Source organism: Gossypium hirsutum, chromosome A05 (genome assembly GCF_007990345.1).
Source record: "Gossypium hirsutum isolate 1008001.06 chromosome A05, Gossypium_hirsutum_v2.1, whole genome shotgun sequence".
Lineage (NCBI taxonomy): Eukaryota > Viridiplantae > Streptophyta > Magnoliopsida > Malvales > Malvaceae > Gossypium > Gossypium hirsutum.
The window spans coordinates 50,848,302-50,870,853 of NC_053428.1; the positions used below are offsets into that span (position 1 = coordinate 50,848,302).

Below are 22,552 nucleotides of genomic sequence, written 5' to 3' on the forward strand. Positions count from 1 at the left end.
AGCTTGAAAAGTTTTCTTTCTCTCTTCTAGGGTTTCCATAGAAAAATTAGGGAAAATGATATGAAAATAGTGATTTTTTTCTTTTTAATTAATTATCATCTATTATTTTTATTTATTTTCAATTTAGTCCCTACCCTTTTCTAATTTTTTTCATGGATGAGTCATTAAAATATCTACTAACTGCTCTTCAATGGTCTAATTACCATATAAGGACCTTAAGTTTTGAACTCCATAGCTATTTGATACCTATAACTACTAGAACCCAACTTTTGCATTTTATGCAATTTAGTCCTTTCCCTAATTAAACACACAATCGATAAAATTTTCGTACCAAAATTTTCATGTGACCTGCCTATCATAATACCAACCATAAAATAAAATAAAATAAATTTTTATTTTTGGCTCAGATTTGTGGTCCCAAAACCATTATTTCGATCTCACCGAAAATGGGCTATTACAAACATTTTTCACAATTTCCCTAAATTTTTACACTTTGTTCAATTTAGCCCCTAAAACAGAAACAAGTTTGTTTTTCACAATTAAACCCTGAACTAACATGTCGAATTCATATGCATCCTTAAGCATCCCTCTAATACTGAAATTTTACAAGAAAAACAAATCGATTTCAACATTTATCATTTTAGTCCCTAAACTCAAAACTATTTAAAATCACTTTTAAAAATAGTCTTATTTCATCATCAAGCTTCAAGCTCAACCATTAACAACTAAAAAGCTTCAAGAGCATCAATGATAAGTAACTTTAAAAGAATTTCAAAACAGTCTCTGAGCTAGATAGATTGGGCTACAACGATCTCAAAAACATAAAATTTATGGAAAACGAGTGAGAATTTCACTTAAATGCAAGGGAATTAGCTTGGCCAAACCATGGAGACAAATTTGCGACAATAGCTAACACCAAGGGAACCATAAACCACAAGAGGATGAAACATATTGATAGAAAGTATCATATCATAAGGAAGGCTATCGCAGACGGAATCATAAATGTAGTCAAATTCGCATATGGGGACAACCTTTTGGACCTATTTACCAAGACTCTACTAGTTAAGAATTTTAAGAAACACGTGAAGAGCATGAGAATGTGAAATATGACTTATCTACTTCATTAGGACAAATGGGAGACGTTGGATCTAGTGCCCTATGTGTAGTAAATTCATTTATAAACTTGTAATTTTTTCAAACAAATTGGCTAATAAAATAATTCATGGATTACATTAATATACTTTATATAATATCCTCATGTGGTTTTTGCATGCAAAGCAAAGTAGAAGCAAATGTTGGCTCATTAGTTGTCTAGTGTTTAAACTAATATTAAGCAGTATTACGTGGTTGGATCGTAATAGGAAAATACAACTTATATTAGTAGACAAACATAAACATGTCCTTAGTAACTTATATTAGTAGACGAACCTAAACATGTCCTTAGTCTAATCGAAAATGATCAAACTGATTGTAAGACTAATATGTAATCTATCAAGTCAAATTGGGGAGATGCCTTATCTTGGACATCAGAGCAAATGACTCTCAAAAGATAGAAACATAAATGTGAATGACTAGATTGACAATACGTCGGACTAGACCCAAAAAGAATAGATCTTGAATCTATTTATGGATTTATTCACTTATAATGTTCAAAGTGCGGCAAACTTAAATCCTAAGTGGATGACGAACTATGTATGCATGACTCGTATACTTTGATGTAAGTAAAACCCTGAGTTCGAATAGATAATGAACCAAAAGTTGGTGTGTTGGGTATAAGACTTTTGTAGTATGTAGTGTCATTTACAACAATGGAATTCATAGCCCGAGGCATGAGTAAATGATATCCTCTCATTGGTACTACATGGTTGATGAAAAGTAAATGTGGTTATTGGTCGTTCGTCTTTATGATGAATGACTTGATTTCTATTTGATAGTAATTGAATTTTATGAATAAAGATGTAATGATTACCATGAGATAAAATAGAATCATATTGGAAGAGTGGATTTATCCCAAAAAGATTAAGGATATCCTATAAGGGTAATACACTTATGACAAAGTCATTGGACGAGTACTGATCGTAATTCTTTTCTAATGCATGTCATTAGGGAGAACTTAGTCACGATACTATAGTGGAATGACTTTATGACTAAATGAGTTTATAATTAATAGATAAAAAAGTGAAACTTAATTATAAACAATTTGAGCTATAATCACATATATCCAACTGATTCCTCCGCTAACTTGTTGAAAGTTTTATACTTGATAGTATTATGGTTCATAAATATTAATAAATAATTAATAATAATTAAAAAAATATTTGTAAATATGTTTTTAACATAATTGATAGTATAGAAATAAATTATTGGATACATATCATAAAATTTGTAATTCATCAAGTTATATGTTTTTAATTAAGACTTTTACTAATAATTAATTTTCAAATTATGACTTTTTAGTTTGTTGAAATTTTAATTAAATAAAATTATAATTAATATTTTAAAATATTTAGTAAGTGATTGAAAACATATTAATAAATTAATAATTTTAATAATTTTAAAGATAAATAATTACAAATAAATAATATTTATGATAAACTACCTTACTAGTCACGCTAAAATATGATTTTTCTTATTTTGATCATTCTTTCTTTTTTTTATCAATTTAATCACTATCATTAAAAAATTTGTTCAAAATATTCACTCAATCATTATAGATTGCTGAACTGGACTTACATTAACATTACTTTTTTCACCAAATATCCATGATATTCTATTGAAAAAAATACAAAATGAAAATTGTTCTTTTAATACCTTTAAAAATCTCAAACTTTTAAATTAATCTTTTGATCCAAATTCTAACCAACCGACCACCGACGTCCAGGCCATCGTCCCTGCAATTCTACAAAGAGCTGCAGTCGTCGATTTCTCATCGTCATTGGCCAGAGGAGTTGCCGTCACCGAAGGAGGAGCTCAAACATCGAATTTGGCAACTCAATAAAAACAATAAAAGAGCGACACACTGAATATGAAGCATCCATCCTCACTTCTTTTTTATCAACTAGATAACTCTTTTCGACCCTTTTACCTCCCTTCTTCATTCTCTATTTCTTTTTTGGTGATGGCTTCTACCACTGCCATATAGTCCCCTAGCTCTCCCCAGCTCGATCTGGCTCTGCATTGCAGGAATTTCGTGAAATCACTCGCACTTCTCGTCGAGGCACCGTCGATGAACCTCGATTCTCATCGTCATATTCGCTTGCTCTCTCTTACATTAAGCAAGAGTAAGAAACTGGAACGGTGTTGTAATCGTGCTTCGCTGATTGTGGCCAAATCCACAGCTAGCATAGAGGCAAATGCCTTTTCCGGACGGTCTGATTCAGAACATGTTGAAGGCTCCTTGACTCGAAACGAAATAGATGGTTTGGAGGTATAAATTTATGATACATTGATTACTTTGCACTAAACAAAAATGTCATTACTACTTTTCTTAATTGAATTTTTTGTTTAAGGTGTTGATGGCGGCGATGACTCGTTCAGCTGATGATGATGATGATGATGATGAGAAATCAATGGCCGGAGCTCTTATAGATTTGCAAAGACAATGTCCTGGACGTCGGTGGTTCATTGGTTATGAATCTAAAATTTTGTGATTTTTAAAGGGACAAAAAAAATAATTTTTCATTTTGTAATTTTTACACTAGAATATCGTGGATATTAGCTGAAAAAATACTTATGTCAACAATCTATTAATGAAATAATATTTGAGTGATCATTTTAAACAACTTTTATAACGAGAGTAACTAAATTAATAAAAAAAATTTAGAAGGATCAAAATATAAACAATCTTATTTTAAAGTAACTGCTTTACACTAATATATAATGCGTAGCATAATAATAAGCAATATCATTTTGTAAGTAATTAATAATATAGAGGTAAATTTAGTAATAAATTGTTTATTAAATAATATTAAGGATAAAATGGTAAATGATATATAAAATCAAAATAAATAATTGGTATTAGAAGATAATTATAGTGTTCATAATTATAAAGTAAAACTTTATATAACTTTTTAATTAAAGAATTATATAATTTTAATAATATCATCATCAAAGGATTAACTTACAATTAAATTATCAAATATATTTTTAAAATCACTAATTCAAAATAATTAATAATATAACGTTTATCTTTTAAATAATTCACATGTAAACTCATTAAAAAATTAAAATTGAGAGAAAATTATTTATCTCTAATATTACATTGTTATATTTACTCACATATTGAACTTAATATAATGAAAATTATTTTTAATTAGATTTTATTAAAAAATATTAAACTAATTTAGGTATTATAATTTAATAATATCAAATGTAATATATAAGCTGCATGATTATTATAAAATATTGCCACCATACAATCTTATATCATTAAATCATGGACATTCAATCTTAATTTAGGTATTATAATTTAATAAACTATTTGATTTATGGTAAAGAGATTAAATCATAGTTTTAATTATAATAATATAAACTTATTTATTTAATAAAAATATTTATCTGTTTGATTTTAAAATTAATTATTCGTAATCGAATTTCAAGTTGTAACTTAAATTAAGATTTTACAATAAATAGTATATAAAAAATTCAAGCGTACTCGCTGCATTAGAGTACTTGAATTATGGAACAATTAGACAATTCTTATCAATTATCATATTTGATAGGAATAAATAAAATAAATGAATTACCCATAGCTTAGGGGAAGTTGACATGTAAAAGTAGTCTCAAGCAAGTATAAATCAATGGGGATGTAGGACATCTCATCGCTTCAAAAAAGAAAAATAAATAAAATTTCTATTTTTTTGGAAAAGATTTATTATTTTTCGTCTCTAAAAAATCCCATTCACAATCCATTTCTTGAAGTATAAAACAGAGCATACATAGACTTTGATGATATATACAAATACTCACTTCTTTGTTTTTGTTTTACAATTTGATCTGAGTTTTACTGGTTTTGGTGTTTTTATTATCTTCAATTATCGATAGATGCATATGGGTATTGGGGAATCACGGATCTTTCTAACATGTAATCTTCAATCTCTATGTTATTTTCCGCCTTGATCTATAATGGTGGACTAATGACCATATTATCTAAATATGTATTCTTTTCTGTTCTTAGGATTCTTTTTTGTTTTTGTTTTTTCAATTTAGGCTTACTTTTGATTATGTTATGATTCTGATGACCTGGGTTTTTCAGTTAGTGGATTATTTGTTGAGAAAAAAGACGAGATTTTTTATTAAATCCCCTGTTTGTTTGTTTTTTTGAACGGTGCATGTTGATTTTGCTTTACTTCTGACAATCCGACCAAACTTTTTAGTCATTTCTGGGGAATTCTTTGCTTGTGTTCTGGGTTTTCATTTAAGTTTGGAATATTCTTTTCATGGAGGACTAGTGTTGTTCTCATCTTTCATTTATTCATCCTTAAATTCCCTGATTTAGAACTGCTGTTTTTGGATCATCTCTAGGGGTTTTCTGCCACTGTTCTTGCTGTTCTGAATGCCTTTGTGCTCGGCCATTTTGGACCTTCTAACCTGGTTTCTTTTTATTAGCTTTGATCAATCAAGATGATCGGATTCATCATGCACATAGTTTGTAAACAAGGGAAGGGGTCGAATGCCGAGATTCGAACCCCATCCCATATGAATGCGACTTGAATGAACCGTCTTAAACTCTATTCAAACTTGATACATATTGGATCATCCAACCTTGTTGGTTTTACTTGGCTTAGATCAACCATTGGATGATCGGACTATGGAAACATAGGCCGTAGTTTGAGTAAGGGAACAGATTGCAAATGTTCAGATTTGGACCCGAACCCAAGGGAACAGATTGCAAATGTTCAGATTTGACCTGAACCTGAATCATTTGAATGCCATCTTTTAAGAGTGGCTACATGAATTTTATGATCATATGGTTTGTGGTGTAAATAGTTCTTTTTATTTTCTCTTGTGATTTAAGGAGTTTTTTATTTTCATGAGAATCTGTTTTCATTGTCCTATTTGTAGGTTTGAGACTTGAAGTTAGCTGAATCAATTCATTACTTAAGGTGGATGTTCTTGGCATTTGTAAATTGAATTAACTTGAAAGCGTAGGTGTTTAGGAAATAATTTGGATCATTTTAGGGTTATTTTTAGGTTGATTGTTAACCCCATTTTTCATAATTTCTTTCAGCAATTTAGATTATCTCATTGTCAAGTTTGGGGGGCACTGCAAGACCTGGGCAGTGCCCATGGATGCCACAACAAGCGGAACTCCGACTATACAATACCATAACATACCTCATCAATCGGGTACTGCTATAGCTGCTGCTTCCGTACCAACATTTCCACGACAAGTTCGTCATTGCTTTGGGGACTCATCTCCTGGAGAATTCCCCTTAGCTGCAAATCCTTCCATCGTTCTTCATGTCCTTACTGCATGCAATTTGGACCCTCGAGATCTTGCTAAACTAGAGGCAAGTTGTAAGTGAAGTTTTTTTAAATGTGAGAATCGATAATGCTGGCTGATTTAATATTGTAAATATGGTGTTTCCAGGCAACATGTTCCTTCTTTAGGAGACCAGCAAACTTCACCCCCGATTATGAATTGTCAATATCAGAGCTTGCTGCTCTTGACATATGCAAGAAAAGAGCTATATTTAAGCCAATGACTGATGAAGAATGTCAAAATTTGAAGCGAAAATGTGGGGGATCGTGGAAATTAGCCCTCAGGTTTTTGCTGGCTGGGGAAGCATGTTGCAGGAGGGAGAAATCACAGGCAATTGCAGGACCTGGTCATAGCATTGCTGTGACGTCAACTGGAGTAGTTTACTCTTTCGGATCTAATACCTCAGGACAGTTAGGGCATGGTACTATGGAAGAAGAATGGCGGCCTCAGCAGATAAGGTTGTCAATATCTTAACCACTGTGTATGCTTGGAACTGTGAGTGTAAATGCAAAGAGTTAATGGAACTCCATTATGTTGTAGATCTCTGCAAGGCATTCGGATTATCCAAGCAGCAGCTGGGGCTGGCCGAACAATGCTAGTTAGTGATGCTGGGCGAGTGTATGCCTTTGGAAAGGATTCATTTGGTGAAGCAGAATTTGGAGTTCAAGGAACAAAACTAGTTGCAACTCCACAACTCATTGAATCTCTGAAAGACATATTTGTGGTGCAGACTGCAATTGGAAACTTTTTCACGGCTGTATTGTCGAGAGAAGGCAGAGTTTACACATTCTCTTGGGGCAAAGACAGGAAGCTTGGTCACCAAACTGAGCCAAATGATGTGGAGCCTCAGCCTCTTTTGGGGGCACTAGAGGACGTACCCGTTGTGCAAATTGCAGCTGGTTACTGCTATCTTCTCTGCCTAGCTTGTCAACCAAGTGGCATGTTAGTATCCAATTACCGTTTTATAGGGTTCCTAAAATCTTTTTTTTTTTTAGCAGGTACTGCAAACTGTTCTTATCATAATCTAAAAAATCAACTTGTAACTGTGCTGAACCTGGATTTGAGTATGTCCAAATGGGTATATGTCCGAACATGAGTAAGATATGTGTCAGACAGGTCAGAGTCAAGAGTGACATAACGGACAGAAGCATACTTTTTTCTATTTCTTTATTCTTTCTTAGCAACACTCTCATACCTTAATTAGCTCACAGAAAGGTTTGATGATTTACCATCACAAATCTTTGAAGTTTTCTAGAAACTCAGTGACCATCCATCTTCTTGTTTAATGTATAGGCAAAATGTTAATTGCACTTGGGTGAGTTTCAAGTATCGGTGTGTTTGATGCAGGTGCTTTTTTTGAAGTACTAACACATCTTTCAAGGGTTTTGGAGTGTCATGTTCCATACCAATATCTGGATATGAGTTGAACATGAGGGTCAGATACATATACTTCAAGAAAAAAGAAAAGTTGAATTCGGAGCAATATAGAATAGGCACATGCCATTATTCAATCATTTGAATGTTATATGAGCAATTACTAACCAGTGTGCCCTTATTTTATGAACTATTAGGTCAGTGTACTCTGTTGGGTGTGGCTTGGGAGGAAAGCTTGGACATGGCTCAAGAACGGACGAAAAGCACCCTCGACTAATTGAACAGTATCGGCTTTTGAACCTTCAGCCAATGGTGGTTGCTGCTGGTGCTTGGCATGCAGCTGTTGTGGCTCGGGATGGAAGGGTTTGCACATGGGGTTGGGGACGTTACGGGTGCTTAGGACACGGTAACGAAGAGTGTGAATCAGTTCCGAAGGTGGTAGAAGCATTAAGCAAGGTCAAAGCAGTTCATGTTGCTACAGGGGACTACACAACCTTTGTGCTATCTGAAGATGGTGATGTATATTCTTTTGGTTGTGGGGAATCTGCTAGCTTAGGACATAACACTGCAGCTGAAGGACAGGTTTGAACTTCCATTCCATTCTTAGTGTTTCACTGTTTTGTAATAATATTTGAAAAGAAAATTATGCCCTATGTTACATGGACTTTTTATGTTCACTAAAGTACACGTGTTCTGCATATATTTCGGACACAGTTGTGGAGATATGATCCTCCAAATATATATGAAAAAACTTGGAAAATTTCAGCATAGCTGTGTCTGGTCTGGAAAATTAGTCAGAAAGATTTTTTATTCTTAAAGTGCATCTAGTAACTATGATCATTTTGGTTTAATGCTAATGTGGCAGGGAAACAGACATGCTAATGTGTTGAGCCCAGAACTGGTAAAATCATTGAAGCAAGTGAAAGAAAAGGTGGTACAAATTAGCCTAACAAACTCAATACACTGGAATGCCCATACATTTGCACTCACTGAATCAGGGAAGCTTTATGCATTTGGGGCAGGAGATAAAGGTCAGCTAGGCGTAGAGCTAATGAACAATCAGACAGAAAGGATAAACCCCGAGCGAATTGATATTGATCTCGAATGAATTCCCCCTCCAATCTCTTAGATCATATCATCCCTTTAACTTATCATGTCACAAAATTGCATTGGATGTCTAGATTTTCAATGTGTTGTAAATAGATACAAACAGAAGGATTTGAAGCTTTCAGTTAGGTTAGTAAGGGCCGATAAGCAGTGCTACACGTTTGATTTCCTAAGAAAATGGTTTATCACAATGGACTTCAAATTGTTAATAGTTCAAATATCTGTTTAGGTTCATTGATTACTTATCTGTGTTGAGTTGCATTCTTAAATTCACTTATCTTCAACTGTTTTAGTAGATTGCAAAAGACAAGGAATTCATATCCAACACTCGTGTCCGATATAGAGTATAAGAATACGACCTTCAAAAAACTTTCAAATACATTGAGAAATCTAACCAAACTCATGTGGTAAAACTTCTAAAGACGTCAAAAAATATAGAGGCAAACCTAACCACACTCGTATCGGACCTTGACCCTGACCCATATCTGGCAATCACATGAAATTATGATCTACAGACCCTGCATTGTCTTGAAAACACCCACGTCTAGGACCTACGTCCAATGCATTTGGGCATGAATTAATAGTCATATTCCTAAGAAAATGGTTTAGCCACTTAGAGTTGTTAATAGTTAATGTTTTATGTTATAAAGTCTTCTTTTTCTCTAAAAAATCCATATTTGACACGTTTTGGAGAATGGTACATTGGAAAAACTTATAGAACTTTGATAAGCTTATACATGTTATAATTACTACGAAGACGATATGTTAGAGGGAAACAACCAAAATTAAAATTGCACATTAAATTGCAGTTTTTTCTTGTACAGCATTTTTACATACAGGGGAAGAACTAGTACCAATGATCCGTAGGTAATTCCAGTGACTCAAAAAGGGAACAAGCAACCACATTTAACAATAAGAGTGATAATTCCAACCAAGGGACTGGCAGTTCAAAAATTAGAGGCAAAACATGTTCTCTCCAAAGTCTAAAGTGAACACATGGTTCCAAGAAAATACAAAACCATCAAATTAGGCTAACCTCCAGCTGACCGTGAAGCTCAGTAGTCAGATGGGGAAATGACATCATCAATCTTCAAAATCATCTTAACAACTTGTGTTGCAAGCAAGATCTGCTGCTGCTTCCCAATCAGCGTTTCAAAGACATTTTGCTCACACATATCATTAGTCCCAACATCATTGCAGTCGATTCCAAAGTGAGGATTATTCTCCTAGACATCAAATGTAAATTCAAAATTAATGATGATACTTCATGGAGGTGAAGATTATACAAGATAAAAGCCATCATTGAACTACTAAGTAGTTACCTTAATTTGTTGAGATTTCACTGCTGATAGCGTCTCAATGGGTTGGAGCCCACTATTTTCGGCCAGAGCCATGGGGACAGCATCTAAAGCATCCGCGAATGCTCGGATTGCATACTGCAGATAAAAGAAAAATGATATAAAATATAATTACTACAATGAAAAAGGAAAGGAAAGTAAACTATTAAGATGATTCATGTGCCACATTTTACCTGCTCAACTCCTGGATATTTATCTGCCGCTGCCTCAACAGCAATTGAGCAAGAAATCTCAGCTGCGCCACCACCATAGACGATAAAATTGTTGCGAATTAGATTCCTGGCCACACAAAGTGCATCATGGATACTGCGCTTTGTCTCCTCTATCATCATCTTGTTTCCTAATGCATCATCAAACACAAATGAAAACAATCTATGGGATATATAAACATATACATATGCCTAATCGATCACAATTTAGCTTAGTGCATAACTCTTTGCTGTATTGATCCCTTTGTTACTTCTATCTCTCTACAATAAACTTACATAAATGCCCAATCAATTCTGCAGTAAACAGGAAAAAGACGTCCAAGCATCTCAACATTGCATTCTACTAAATGGAAGCAAGAAATGTCTCAGAATTGTCCAAGTGTCATGTAGGTGTAGCCTTAAATTACTCTTCAACCAAGTCATTTTCCTATTTGATTATCCAGTTTTAAGGTTAGCAGGTAAAAACAGCCTTGCTCCAAAACTGTCTCCAATAAAGATGGCAAAGGGCCTCTACCACTGAGACTAGGAAGCATATTTTATTACAATAAGAATTTAGGAATAAGAAACACGAGTAATTCACCAAGTAGACCAAGTGTGTGGGCTTAAGCCAATTCAAGATACAAAATCAAATCACAAGGTCTTGAAACCCTCATATTGTCAACAGCTTCATTTTAATGACCAAATAAAAATTAACAATATTATCAATTGAACATAATGTAATAAACCACAACTCAATTGCAACCAAATAGAACAAAGGGAAAGAATCTACCTCCACGAATAAATATGGTTACAGCCCTTGAATTCGCACAGTGCTCAATGTATAACATTTTATCTTTTGTAGTGCCAAAAGACCTCTCTCTGACCAAACCAGCCTGAGAAAATACAATGAAATAACAAATAAGTGATTTTGTAAGATACAGATGTGATGATATGCTTGGGGGATCAGCCTGAGATCATAAAATATTGAAACTTCAAACATGCATGAATTGTTAGTCCAAATGAGCCATGCTCTGGTGCTTGCTTAAACTAAAAGTTGTTAACCGTCTAATCATCTCACTCGAGCTCTCACCAGTTGTCCTCTACCTAATGCATGAAAAAAAAACATTCCAAGAGAGGAATTAATCTAGCACACACTTCTAAGCAAAGTGACATAGACAAGGAAAAAATGAAGCATGGCATACCCTTCCCAACTTTTCTGGGGTCAACTCCTGGAACCTTGGCACAATCCTTCCACCTACAGAGAAAATATAATTAGACTGCTCATTGCTGATTAAGGTTGCGTACTCTAAATATTTATCTATCAAGAATTTTGTTAGCGTGATGTCAAATGAAAGATAAACTAAATAGAAACATACCTGTAGCTATTGCTATCAATTCCAATTCCACACCACCAACCCATCTGACGGCAGGCAAGTTCTGGTGCATTAATAAATGATTTGCCTCATCATCAAATCCCCATTGACAGATAACCAATGTGGCACCAACCTCCTGAAACAACATTACAATGAGTACAAGATGTCTAACTCTATCCCAAAATTACAAAGGTGACCACTATAAGTAATCCAACCCCCTCCCCATAGAGGATAATCTAAAGCAAGAAGGAAAGCGAAAGATCAACTTGAAAGAACATTCCTCAGAACTCCAATCCGCAGCCATACCTTGCATTTCTGAACCATGTCATCAAAATACTTTTGTTCTTGCTGACGTAGAGTCTGAAACTTTTCCACCGTATCAATGTCTACTTTATGTTTAGTCTTTGGCTTAGGTGGCTCAAATGGACAAGTTAATATGGCAATTTTTGCATCTTCAATTTGCTTTGGCATCTGAGGATGACTCATGTCTTTATCAACAGTAATTCCATATATTAGCTCAGTGTCTTCCAATTTTCCTCCAACTTTTCCCTCAACCTTAATCAGATCTAAATTGACATCTTTCCTCTCTAGATCAGCAACAGAAAGAACTGCTTTAACAGAAATTTCAGCCAAAGCACGCTTGCATCGACTCACACTATAAAACAACAAAAAATGGTTACACATTTGCAATAAAAAGATATATATACAAAGTAATAATAATACATCAGTCTAGCACTGGATTCACAAAAAAAAATCACTCTGAAATTTTTCTTGATTCCCAATATTAGAAATCTCACTTCCCAATACAAACAAGTTTAGGAATTGCTAGCTGACAGCAAGAACTATTTAAATTGATCCATGTGCCACCATATCTAGATAGTTCAATGCTTCACCATAAAGACCCTAGTCATAGCTAAAACACCCCTGACTATTTTTGTTTTACAAACATCACAACAACTCAGCATTGAGATTCGATTTGAAGACAATTCAGGAACATATCATATGAGGATGATGTAGCCAAAAGACAGTCAAGATTAACCAGTATATTTGCAAGTTAAGGCGATGAAGTTTAACTAACATTTAGATGCAGTGTTCTCACCACATTGATACTTCCACCTTTCATATGTTTTACAGCTATAATCTTAGTGTTCAACAGTGAAGCTTATGGCACCCCTTACTGATCAAAGCAGCATCTTAAGCAAAGTCCTTATTCAATTCCAGACTATATGAAAAGAAATATATAAAGACAATTAATTTTAGATAAAATCATACTGATAGTAACCATGATCATCTAATCTAATGTGGCAAATCCAAATGATGGGGATAGGATATCACTGCTACCAAACAAGTAGGATAGATGACATATACATATGAATTAGCCTTCAAACAGAAAATTAAAAAAAAAATCTTGAAGAAACTGGTCATAATTCTCTCTTTATAGAAGAGAAAAACGCAAGAAAAAATTTTAGCTAGCACAACATAAGAAGCTAGTATAATCCTATTATAGTCACAGCAATTACATTTCTAGTCATGTATTATTGTGATCTGATCATTGCTAAGGCCAAAAGAAAAATGTGAAGTACATCAATAGAAGCTACAGAACTTACATTTTTGAGGATAGTGTGGTCATGCATGTTTGAACCAAAGGCTCTATATTTGTTGGTCCAAAATCAAACTTCTGGGCTATACACTCCAAATGCTCAACAGCTATTCTAGAAGCCATTTCATAACCCTCTGCAATACGGATGGGATGAATCCCACGTTCCAATAGCCGCTCTGCCTGCTCTAGAAGTGCTCCAGCCATGACAACAACACCAGTCGTTCCATCCCCAATTTCATAATCCTGACTCCGAGACAGCTCAACCATCAACTTAGCAATTTGATTGTCAACATCCATCTGCTCCAATATTGTTGCCCCATCGTTTGCTGACAATGTCAAACAAAAACAAAAAGAAGACATCAGGAAGCTTTGAACATTATATATGTATGACTTCACTAACAAATCCAACATCCTTAAATTTAACATTTACTTCAGAACATAAATTCAAGAAGGTATGTCCAGAAACATTAAGCTTGACATCCTAGTTCAGATAAGTGTATCCATGGTAACTTTACCCAAACAAAAATTTACCGTTCAAAAACTGGTGAAGTTCTATAAAGCAAGTATAAATCCTAAAATTGGCATTAAAACATACATTTCTCTTCAAAAACGCTAAAACTATCTAACTTCTGATTTCAAAGTTCATTTCAAACAGATCCAAAACCGAAAAAGGATCATCTTTTAAAAACCTCAATCAAGTGACTAGAAACTTCATGATAAAGTAAGAAATTAGAAAAAGGGAGAAAAAGGTGGAAAGGAGTTTAACTGATGGTGACATCGCCGTCGGGGCTTTGGAGCATCTTATCCATGCCTTTGGGTCCTAGAGAGGTTCGGAGGATCCGAGAGACCGCTCTGCCTGCGGAAATGTTGGCTTTTTGAGCTTCGAGCCCGCTCAGCCTCGTTTTCTGCTCTTGTTCTTTAAGTATAATGAATGGCCTACCGTACTCGTCGAACGCCAACGCCATTTCCCCCGAGTTTCACTGTTACGTTGCCGATCTATGCTACTTTTTCTTCTTCAGTGCTCAGCCCTTTGGAAATGAGAAGAGTGTGGAATGTTTCCAAAGCCCTAATTAGTGGGTTTAAAAAAAAATTTATTGACCTACTAGTTCCCCTTTTTTCTTCTTAAATATATAAAATAATATATCACAACAATTATTATAATATATCATATTTTCAAATCTATTCAATTTAGTTTTTATCACAAAAACTAATTCGAATCGAATTTAATTTAGCTTGTTCTATCATTTTCAGCTTACCTTGTATTATTACCACGTAGCACAGTTCGTAAATGCAGCAATTGAAAAGGTTTGAATTATAAAAATACAGACCGTAAACTCCAAACTATTTGCAGATAAATTTATCTTTCGTTTCCTTTTTGAGAAATTCGGGTCGACCTTAACTACGGATTAACATAAATACACCAAATAATCAATACACCATCATTTTTACATTCAATTGCTAATACTTTTGCATTTTATTCAATTTAATATCTAAAACCAAGACTAAGATAACTTTTAATTTATGCCTTGAATTTTTAACCAAATAATTTATAATTCAATCCAACTCAATACATGTTTTTCTATTTTCCAAAATAAACATCATAAATTAATTTCAGTAAATAAATAAATTTCTCAATTAAATAATTTTCTCAACCCAATCCTAATTCAGTTAAAATCATTGTAATTTATAAGAAAACATATTTAATATTTCTATATTCAATGGATTCACAATAACCAATTAATTTCATTTCATTTTCGAACTTCAATTAATTAATTAATAGTTTGAAAAATCATAAATTAACTCTCAAGTCATTCCATTTAGAGGAAATCACATTCATTTCCAAATATTTCTCATTTCTAACTTTACCATTTTTATCCATTTCTATTTATTTGATTCAACAAGTAATTTATTTTCGATTTCAGCGAGCTAGCGGAGAGACCAATTAAACATATGTGATTAGGGATGAAATGATTTATAATTAAGTTCCAGCTTTTTACCTTATAATTATAAACTCATTCAGTCGCGAAATCATTCGACAATAATATCATAATTGAGCTCTTCCTAATGACACACCATTATAAAAGCAACTCTGTAACATCCAAGAATTCAAGTATTTAATTTGTTGAATTTAATAAATAAATAAGTGTGTGTCTCAATGGTTGTAAGCCTTGATAAGGATGGTGAGGTTATGGGTTCGAAACTAGTGGGAGTTTATTTATTTTGTTTCCCATGTGGGTTGGCCATGTAGTAGTAGTGAGGTCATGTTGAGATTCTGGTTAGTAGGTAGTTGGAGTTGGAGTTGGTTTAAATTTGAATTAATGGCTTAATTATAGGGGTTGAGGGGATATTGTGTTAGTTATTTTTTTATTTAATTTTAATTTTAATTTTAATTTTCTTTTCTTTTTCCCAAATTTCCTTCCCAATTTCACATTCCCACCTCTCAACTCCCATGTTGTTTTCTTTCTTTTTTCCCTTCTCTCTTTCTTTTGGTCAAACGATAGTATTGTTGGTTTGTTTTTTTTTTTTTGAACAGGTTCTTGAGATTTGTTGGTTTGCAGTTGGGGTGATTCGCAAGTAATGTTCTTGTAACGTTCTTATTTTTCTTTATTTTGTTTAAGAGAATTTCTATCTTATGGAAGTTAGATTGCAATTTAAGTAATGTTGGTTTAATCGTTGGAATTGGTTGATTGTTTAAGAGAAGCGCAGGAAATGTCTAATTCTTCAGCGAGTTAGGTTTTGGAAAGTGTTGTTCGTCAAAGGTGAGCACTTCTGTGAATTGAGGATTTTGTTTCTATGAATCATTTCGCTTTGTTATTAATTTAGTGTTTCAAGTGGTGCATTTAGGTTCTAGTGATCTCATGGGAATGTTCGTATCAAAATCAAGTTAGCTGTGTAACAAGAAACTCAAAAAACAGCGAATGGCGAAAGTCAAAATTGAGGCCTGTCAACACCACCTGGCCGTATGGTAGGCCGTGTATCGTGTAACAGGCCATGTGCAATGCCATGTGTGACACACGGACTAGGCCAATTTGGGTTGTGTGCCAGGCTGTATGGGCCATACAGGCATATTGGCCCAAATTTTAGAAATTTTCCCTAGGGTCGTACATGTCATCCTGATCGACTGTGAGCCTTTCGTAGGGTCGGTATATGTTATATAAGCCTTAAAACATTAAATTTGATAGTATGAATTTGACGTAAATAATGCCTGAATGCATGTAATAAGATGTGATATGTTTGATTTGTTATGTATAAGCATGTTCAATATATGTTATACGAGCATGCATGATATATATACATTCTGGTATCTGTTAATTTATTATGTCTGGTATTCTATTTGTATCTGGCTATGGGGCGGGTTATGTATTATGTGGAGGAAGTGTTCTTTATGAGGCGTTAACTCACCATTATACTTGTAGCTAGGCTAAAATGTCTGAAAAGTGTCGTAAGGACACTAAGTGGTATGTAGGGCTGGGTGGGTGTTTTATACCCCACATGGTGTTTGGGATGGACGAAGATGGTGTGTAACGAATGGGGCTAGGATTGTAACTTACATATGACTCTGATTTTGTTTGAGACATTTGTTAGTATTTTTTATGCATGCATTAAATCAGTGATCCTGTTCCTGTTAAGTTACAAGCTGAGTTTTAGAACTCACTCTCTATTTGTTTGTTCTTTCAAGTAACCCTCAGACTTAGGCGATCGGTCCGACGGGAGCTCGAATATGTCCACAATTTTGTAAAACTTTATTTATATAAAATTGCTTATTTAAAATTCTGTTTTGAGAGTTTTATAATTTTGGGACTCTCTCGACATTTGGGTTTATTTTTGGATTTTGGACTTTTAATTTGGGCTTTGGCATAACGTTTGATAAAACGATTTTTTGGAAAATGACTATGTTTCTGTGATCAACTGTTTAAAAAAAACAAACTCGTTTCTTTTTTTTCTTCAAAATGTAACATCTTAAGAACTTTCGCTGCAAATTACATGATTTAATTAAAAATGTAAACAACCAATAGTTTTTAGTTAATAGGTATGACAAACGTTTTCAAATAAAACGAGCTTTTATATAGCAAAAGTTTACGATGTTTTTCACAAAACGAGAATCGGGTTTATAACTTTTCTTCGTAACACTTCTAGATTCGGCCATAACGTCTAGGCTGAGTTTGGGGTGTTACAAACTTGATCACTGCTTGTCCAATGAACTTGTCATAAAAGTGTTACCCGTAACACCTAAAAATTGGGTCTAGGAGTTTTAGGGGTATTTTAGGGATTTTAGCTTTAGTATGCTCGAAATTTCGTAAGCATGGTAATCGTAAATGTTTTTAACTATGGCTTTTGGAAAATTAAATCAAATTTTGAAAATGAGTTTTAAAGACCTTTAATTTAGAAAATAGGACTAATTTAGTAATGGGTCAATTTTGTGATTTTTTAAGAGGCAATTAGACCAAATTTTAAAATTCAACCTAAAAACCCCTATCTCTAGTTTAATTTTCACGATAGTTTTCTCCAACTACATGCTCTTGTTGTCCCTTGCTCCCCAAGCTCCCCTCTTACACTTTTTGTTTTTCAAACCTTAATTCTATTGATTTACTTCATCCTCATAGCATAAATCTCCATAAAAATTTCAAGAAAACACCTAAAAACACTATAGATTTCTCCATTGTCAAGTTTGTGGGTTGTCTGGGTTTTCAACTAAAAGCTTAGTTTTTTGTCAACTAAGGTAGCAATTCGATTCTTGATTAGTCTTAATGTCATATGATCTTTTAAATTGAGTTTTTAGCCATTAAATTGCATGTTTTAAATAAAAGCCAAAAATAACATCATTAATGATGAATTTCAGGATTTTGAGTAAAAACATGGTTTCAAAGTGTTTTTCAATTAGATTTGACATGATTAGAAGATTTCTAAACTTACTTTGAAGTTTAGTTAAACATTTCTCGAGTTTTTTGAAAATAGCCATAACTTGTCAAAAAATGTTGATACTATGAGTAGTTTTGCATAGTTTAAAGGATGAAATTTAGCCGTAGGTGAATAAATGATGAATAGAATCAGTTTTAGGTAAAAAGATTGAATATAGACCGAGATATTTATTTATCAAGTTTACTATGCGAAGTTTCAATTACTTGAGAACATAGCTTAGGCTTATGATTTTGATTATTTAAGGTGAATCCATAACTGATTGTTGATTGTGTTATTGTGTGAATTATTATGTTGAAGCTTGGGATTCATTAGGACCTTCTACGAGCTAAGGAAAGGCTAGTTTGAGCTTTCGACATTTCGGCAAAAGTGTACTGGTGAGTTTTTGGAATCGCTGTTTGTAGACACAATTCAATGCATTATTTGGAACTTTAGTTGTAACTTAAATCCCTACTCTAAATTCTGAGTGTAAGCTTTCTCGTATTCATGTTTAACTTGTGAAATATGTGTTTGTCTTATTGTGAAAATGTGGATTGAGATGAGATGCTATTACATATGTTATGTGCTCATGATTACTGTTGTGAAAGTGTATATGTAGGCATTCCATACATGCTAAGTGACAGTGATAATATTGTGCTAATGATGCAAATATACAGTGATAGTAAGCGGATAATCGATAAAGTAATATTTGTGTTAAATAATGGATATTTTAGCCTTGTGAACCTTAAGACCATTAGATATAATTGGTATGTCATAGGATTGTGGGTACTCACCTATATATGTTATGTGATTTGGATGTTGAGACCTTGGGGTATGTTGGAGAGATAAGGGAATGTGAGCTAAGCTCCATTCAATGGGACATGTTTAGTGTGATGGAGAGTGAAACAACCCGTTTTTCAGTAGTGTCAGAAATAGTGGTTTTGAGGTCACAAATCTGACAAGTGAGCCCGTAAATATTATTATTTAATATTTACGAGTAAATTATAGTATTAAAATAATTTTTGAATTGCAAAATTATGTTATTTGACTAAACAATTAGGTTCAAGTGGTATGACCCCAAAGTTAAATAGTTTTAGAAAATGAGATATCGGGACCTCGTTTCTATAAATCGAGCTGTAAATATTTTTCAAATATTTACGGAGTGTTATTAAGGTTTTATAAAAGTTCCGTTAAAAAATTTTATCGTTTTGGTAGTTAATTTAAGAAAAAGGACTAATTTGTAAAAGGTGCAAAACTTGCTAATTAAAGCAATTAAGTGATCAAATGGATCAATTAGTAATTGAGGGATGATCTATTTAATAAATAAGCCATAATAAATGTGTGCGCCGGCAATTAGAATTAAAAATGATAGAAAATTTCATGTTAATGGCATAATGGTAAATAAATTAAAATTAAACAAAAAATTTGGAAAGTTAGAAAATTTCCTATTCATTTTCTTCAATCTTACCGAAACCATCTTTGGGAGAGAACTTCAAGATTCGGTTCCTTCATCCTTATGCATGTGAGCTCAATTTTTATATTTTTGATATCGTTGCAACTAGGTCCAGCTAGTTCGTACCTTCATTTTTTAAACTGTTAAAGATTTTGAATGTTTCCATTGATGAATCTTTGTGATTTTAGATTTTAAATGATGAATTTGAGGTATTGGTTGTTATTTACAAGTATTTTGTTAAGTGATTTTAATGAATTTAACAATTAGGGATTAAATTATTGAAATAGTAAAAATACAAGGACTTATTGTGAAATTGTTACAAATGTGGGCTATAATGGATGCTATTAACATTCAAATGGTAGGAACTTGCAAAAAAAATGGTTAATTTGCATGTTTTAGGTTTAAGGACTAAATTGAATAAAAGTAAAATATTAGGGGCAATTTTGTAAAAATGTCAGAAATGACTAAATTGCATAAAATAAATTTTTTTTTCTATCCAAATTAATTAATTGAATAAAATTATTATTTTAGATCAAGAACGAGTGGAAAATCGAGGAGAAAGGAAAATTACTAAATAGCCCTTATACTTAGTCATTTCTGCAATTTAGTTGGGTAGGTTCATAATGTTTCAATACATAAATAAATATCTACTTGCATTTTTATAACATAGTTCTTTAATTAAATGTTCATAGCTAATTATTGAATGATTGCACTTACGTGCCGCTATTTGTACTTCGATACCCTTGATTGCACTTACGTGCCCTTGTTTGTAATTTGGTGCCCTTGATTGCACTTATGTGCCCTTGTTTGTACTTCGGTACCCCTGAATGCACATCAATTCCCCTGTTTGCACTTCAGTGCCCTGATCGTACATTCGTGCTCCTAATTGCACTTTGGTGCCCTTGTTATGCATCTATAATGCCCCTGGTATGGTGTAGTTACCTAAGTATCCAAGTCAAGTTACTAGTTCAACGGGCATGAAAAGGAAAGAAATGGTAAGTGTTCAAATGAATTATGTCATGAAACTATGAAAAGAACTGAAAAGGAAATGTTCAATGAAAGTATACTTATGTTCATGAAATTAATGATTTCAAAATGAAGTTGTTCATGTACAATGATTTACCTTATGATATTTCAAATAAATTATGTGTATAGGAAATAACATGTGTAGTTGGTAATGCTTAGGCTTGTGCCAAGCTTATGGTTGGATTATATCATGCTTAATATTATACATTGAAATGGTAAGTGTCCAAATGGAAATATGCTTATATTCATGAAAAGGTGGTATGAATCAAAAGATATGGTTTCTAATGAAAAGATTTATCATGGGTTGATTCCAAAAGTGTTATGTACAAATGCACTAACTTGTATATTGATGATGATGTTTATGCTTATGTCTTATATTATGCAAATGAAACGGGTAAGAAAAGGTAAAGAAACTGTAAGTTCATAATTGAGATGTAATGTGATGATAAAAGGACTGATAAGTTGAATGACATACTTATATGTGAGAAATTTTCTTATGCTATGAATGAATTTACCAATGTCACGGATAAATACACTAATTTGTGAATCAATTATGCTATTTAAGTTTATGTTGAGTAAATGGAATGTAAAGTAAGTAAATGGAATGGAAAGTAAGTAGATGGAATGGTTCATAGTCTTATGAAATAGTTAATGATTATGTAATATGTTTTATAAAATCCTATTATATTAGGAATGAAAAATAAGTGATGTTGATAGACTTTCTCATTTGTGAGCTGGTGGTTAAGTAGTTGACAAATCTTGAGGCATTGGTATAGTTTTTTTTTATTTAACCTATAAAGTTCATTGTTGAAATGGAATGTACTGTTTTTTATGAGCTTACTAAACATTCATTGCTTACGTAATTACTTTCCTTTACTTTTCAGATTATTAGAAGCTCAATCGGTTTGGAAGCTCGTCGGAGATTTATCACACTATCCAACATAAAATTCGGTAGATTTTGATGTTTTGGTCATGGTTATAATGGCATGTCTAGGTGAATTATGTTTGATGATTTATTTGTTATGCTTGGCTTTGTAAATATGGTATTATGGTTAGTGTGTTTTTGGTACTTTGATGCCTTAATGGTTGGTGTGGATGTGGTTAAATTAATGTATGTTTTGAATTACCTAATATGTTATGTTTAGGTTGATTTGATGATTTGTAATTAAGGTGCCTTTTGGCATATTGGTTGTATGGATAAATGGTGTAACGATTTAGTCATTGTTATCCATGTTTTAAGTATGTTTTCAAGGCTTGAATGTATGTGTATTTGGTTCATGGGTTCATGCTTGATTAGGGTGACGAAAATGGCTTGAAATTGGCTTATTTCTTGTCCACACGACCAAAGACAAGGTAGTGTATCTCAGTCGTGTGTGACACATGGCTGTGTGGCCCCTATAGGTTTCAAGGGGTTGTTAATCAGGAAGTTACATGGCCTAGCACACGGCTTAGCACACAGACGTGTGAGGCCATTTCAAGAGTTATAAGGCTTGGCAGACGAGTGTGTGGCTTGGCCATGTGACCCAAGTCAGAGAGTTACACGAGCACGGATATGGGCTAGCACACGTGCGTGTGACCCCTGTAATCCAAATTTTCCAACTTTTTCCTTATTGTTTCAAATGTTTCCAATTTAGTCCTAAATCGTTCCTAAAGTGATTCTAAGGCCCCGAGGGCTCGAATAAGGGACAATGTG

General features: G+C 33.3%; 2 protein-coding genes across 11 annotated transcripts; one reads left to right on the plus strand and one right to left on the minus strand.

Annotated features, from left to right (window-relative positions):
* Positions 1–4,801: 4,801 nt before the first annotated feature.
* LOC107957232 (ultraviolet-B receptor UVR8) lies at positions 4,802–9,206 on the plus strand. Of its 10 annotated transcripts, none has more exons than XM_016892691.2 (7): positions 4,803–5,971; positions 6,064–6,146; positions 6,230–6,512; positions 6,593–6,945; positions 7,025–7,426; positions 8,056–8,440; positions 8,724–9,206. In XM_016892691.2, exons 3-7 carry the CDS (start codon positions 6,288–6,290, stop codon positions 8,964–8,966), a joined length of 1,608 nt encoding a protein of 535 aa, XP_016748180.1. In that variant the 5' UTR covers positions 4,803–5,971; positions 6,064–6,146; positions 6,230–6,287; the 3' UTR covers positions 8,967–9,206. The 10 variants fall into 10 exon arrangements, with proteins under 10 accessions (XP_016748181.1, XP_016748180.1, XP_040968567.1 ...); XM_041112633.1 differs by having other exon boundaries at positions 6,064–6,104; XM_016892688.2 differs by having other exon boundaries at positions 4,803–5,083.
* A 524-nt stretch (positions 9,207–9,730) lies between these two features.
* LOC107957231 (T-complex protein 1 subunit epsilon) lies at positions 9,731–14,651 on the minus strand. The gene is made up of 9 exons (XM_016892687.2): positions 14,251–14,651; positions 13,492–13,810; positions 12,191–12,539; positions 11,888–12,020; positions 11,714–11,766; positions 11,302–11,404; positions 10,497–10,663; positions 10,288–10,401; positions 9,731–10,191 (listed from the first exon to the last, which is right to left on the minus strand). The coding sequence occupies exons 1-9, from the start codon at positions 14,447–14,449 to the stop codon at positions 10,021–10,023; spliced, it is 1,608 nt and encodes a 535-aa protein (XP_016748176.1). The 5' UTR covers positions 14,450–14,651; the 3' UTR covers positions 9,731–10,020.
* Between the last annotated feature and the right edge of the window lie 7,901 nt (positions 14,652–22,552).

Excerpts from the sequence above, each read along its gene's own strand:
- LOC107957232 (XM_016892692.2), top strand. The coding sequence starts at position 6,288 with ATGGATGCCACAACAAGCGGAACTCCGACTATACAATACCATAACATA. Across the intron at positions 6,513-6,592 it reads GAGATCTTGCTAAACTAGAG|GCAACATGTTCCTTCTTTAG; the intron begins GCAAGTTGTAAG and ends TGGTGTTTCCAG. Across the intron at positions 6,946-7,024 it reads CGGCCTCAGCAGATAAGGTT|ATCTCTGCAAGGCATTCGGA; the intron begins GTCAATATCTTA and ends ATTATGTTGTAG.
- LOC107957231 (XM_016892687.2), bottom strand. The coding sequence starts at position 14,449 with ATGGCGTTGGCGTTCGACGAGTACGGTAGGCCATTCATTATACTTAAA. Across the intron at positions 13,811-14,250 it reads CGACGGCGATGTCACCATCA|CAAACGATGGGGCAACAATA; the intron begins GTTAAACTCCTT and ends TGACATTGTCAG. Across the intron at positions 10,664-11,301 it reads AACCATATTTATTCGTGGAG|GAAACAAGATGATGATAGAG; the intron begins GTAGATTCTTTC and ends ATGATGCATTAG.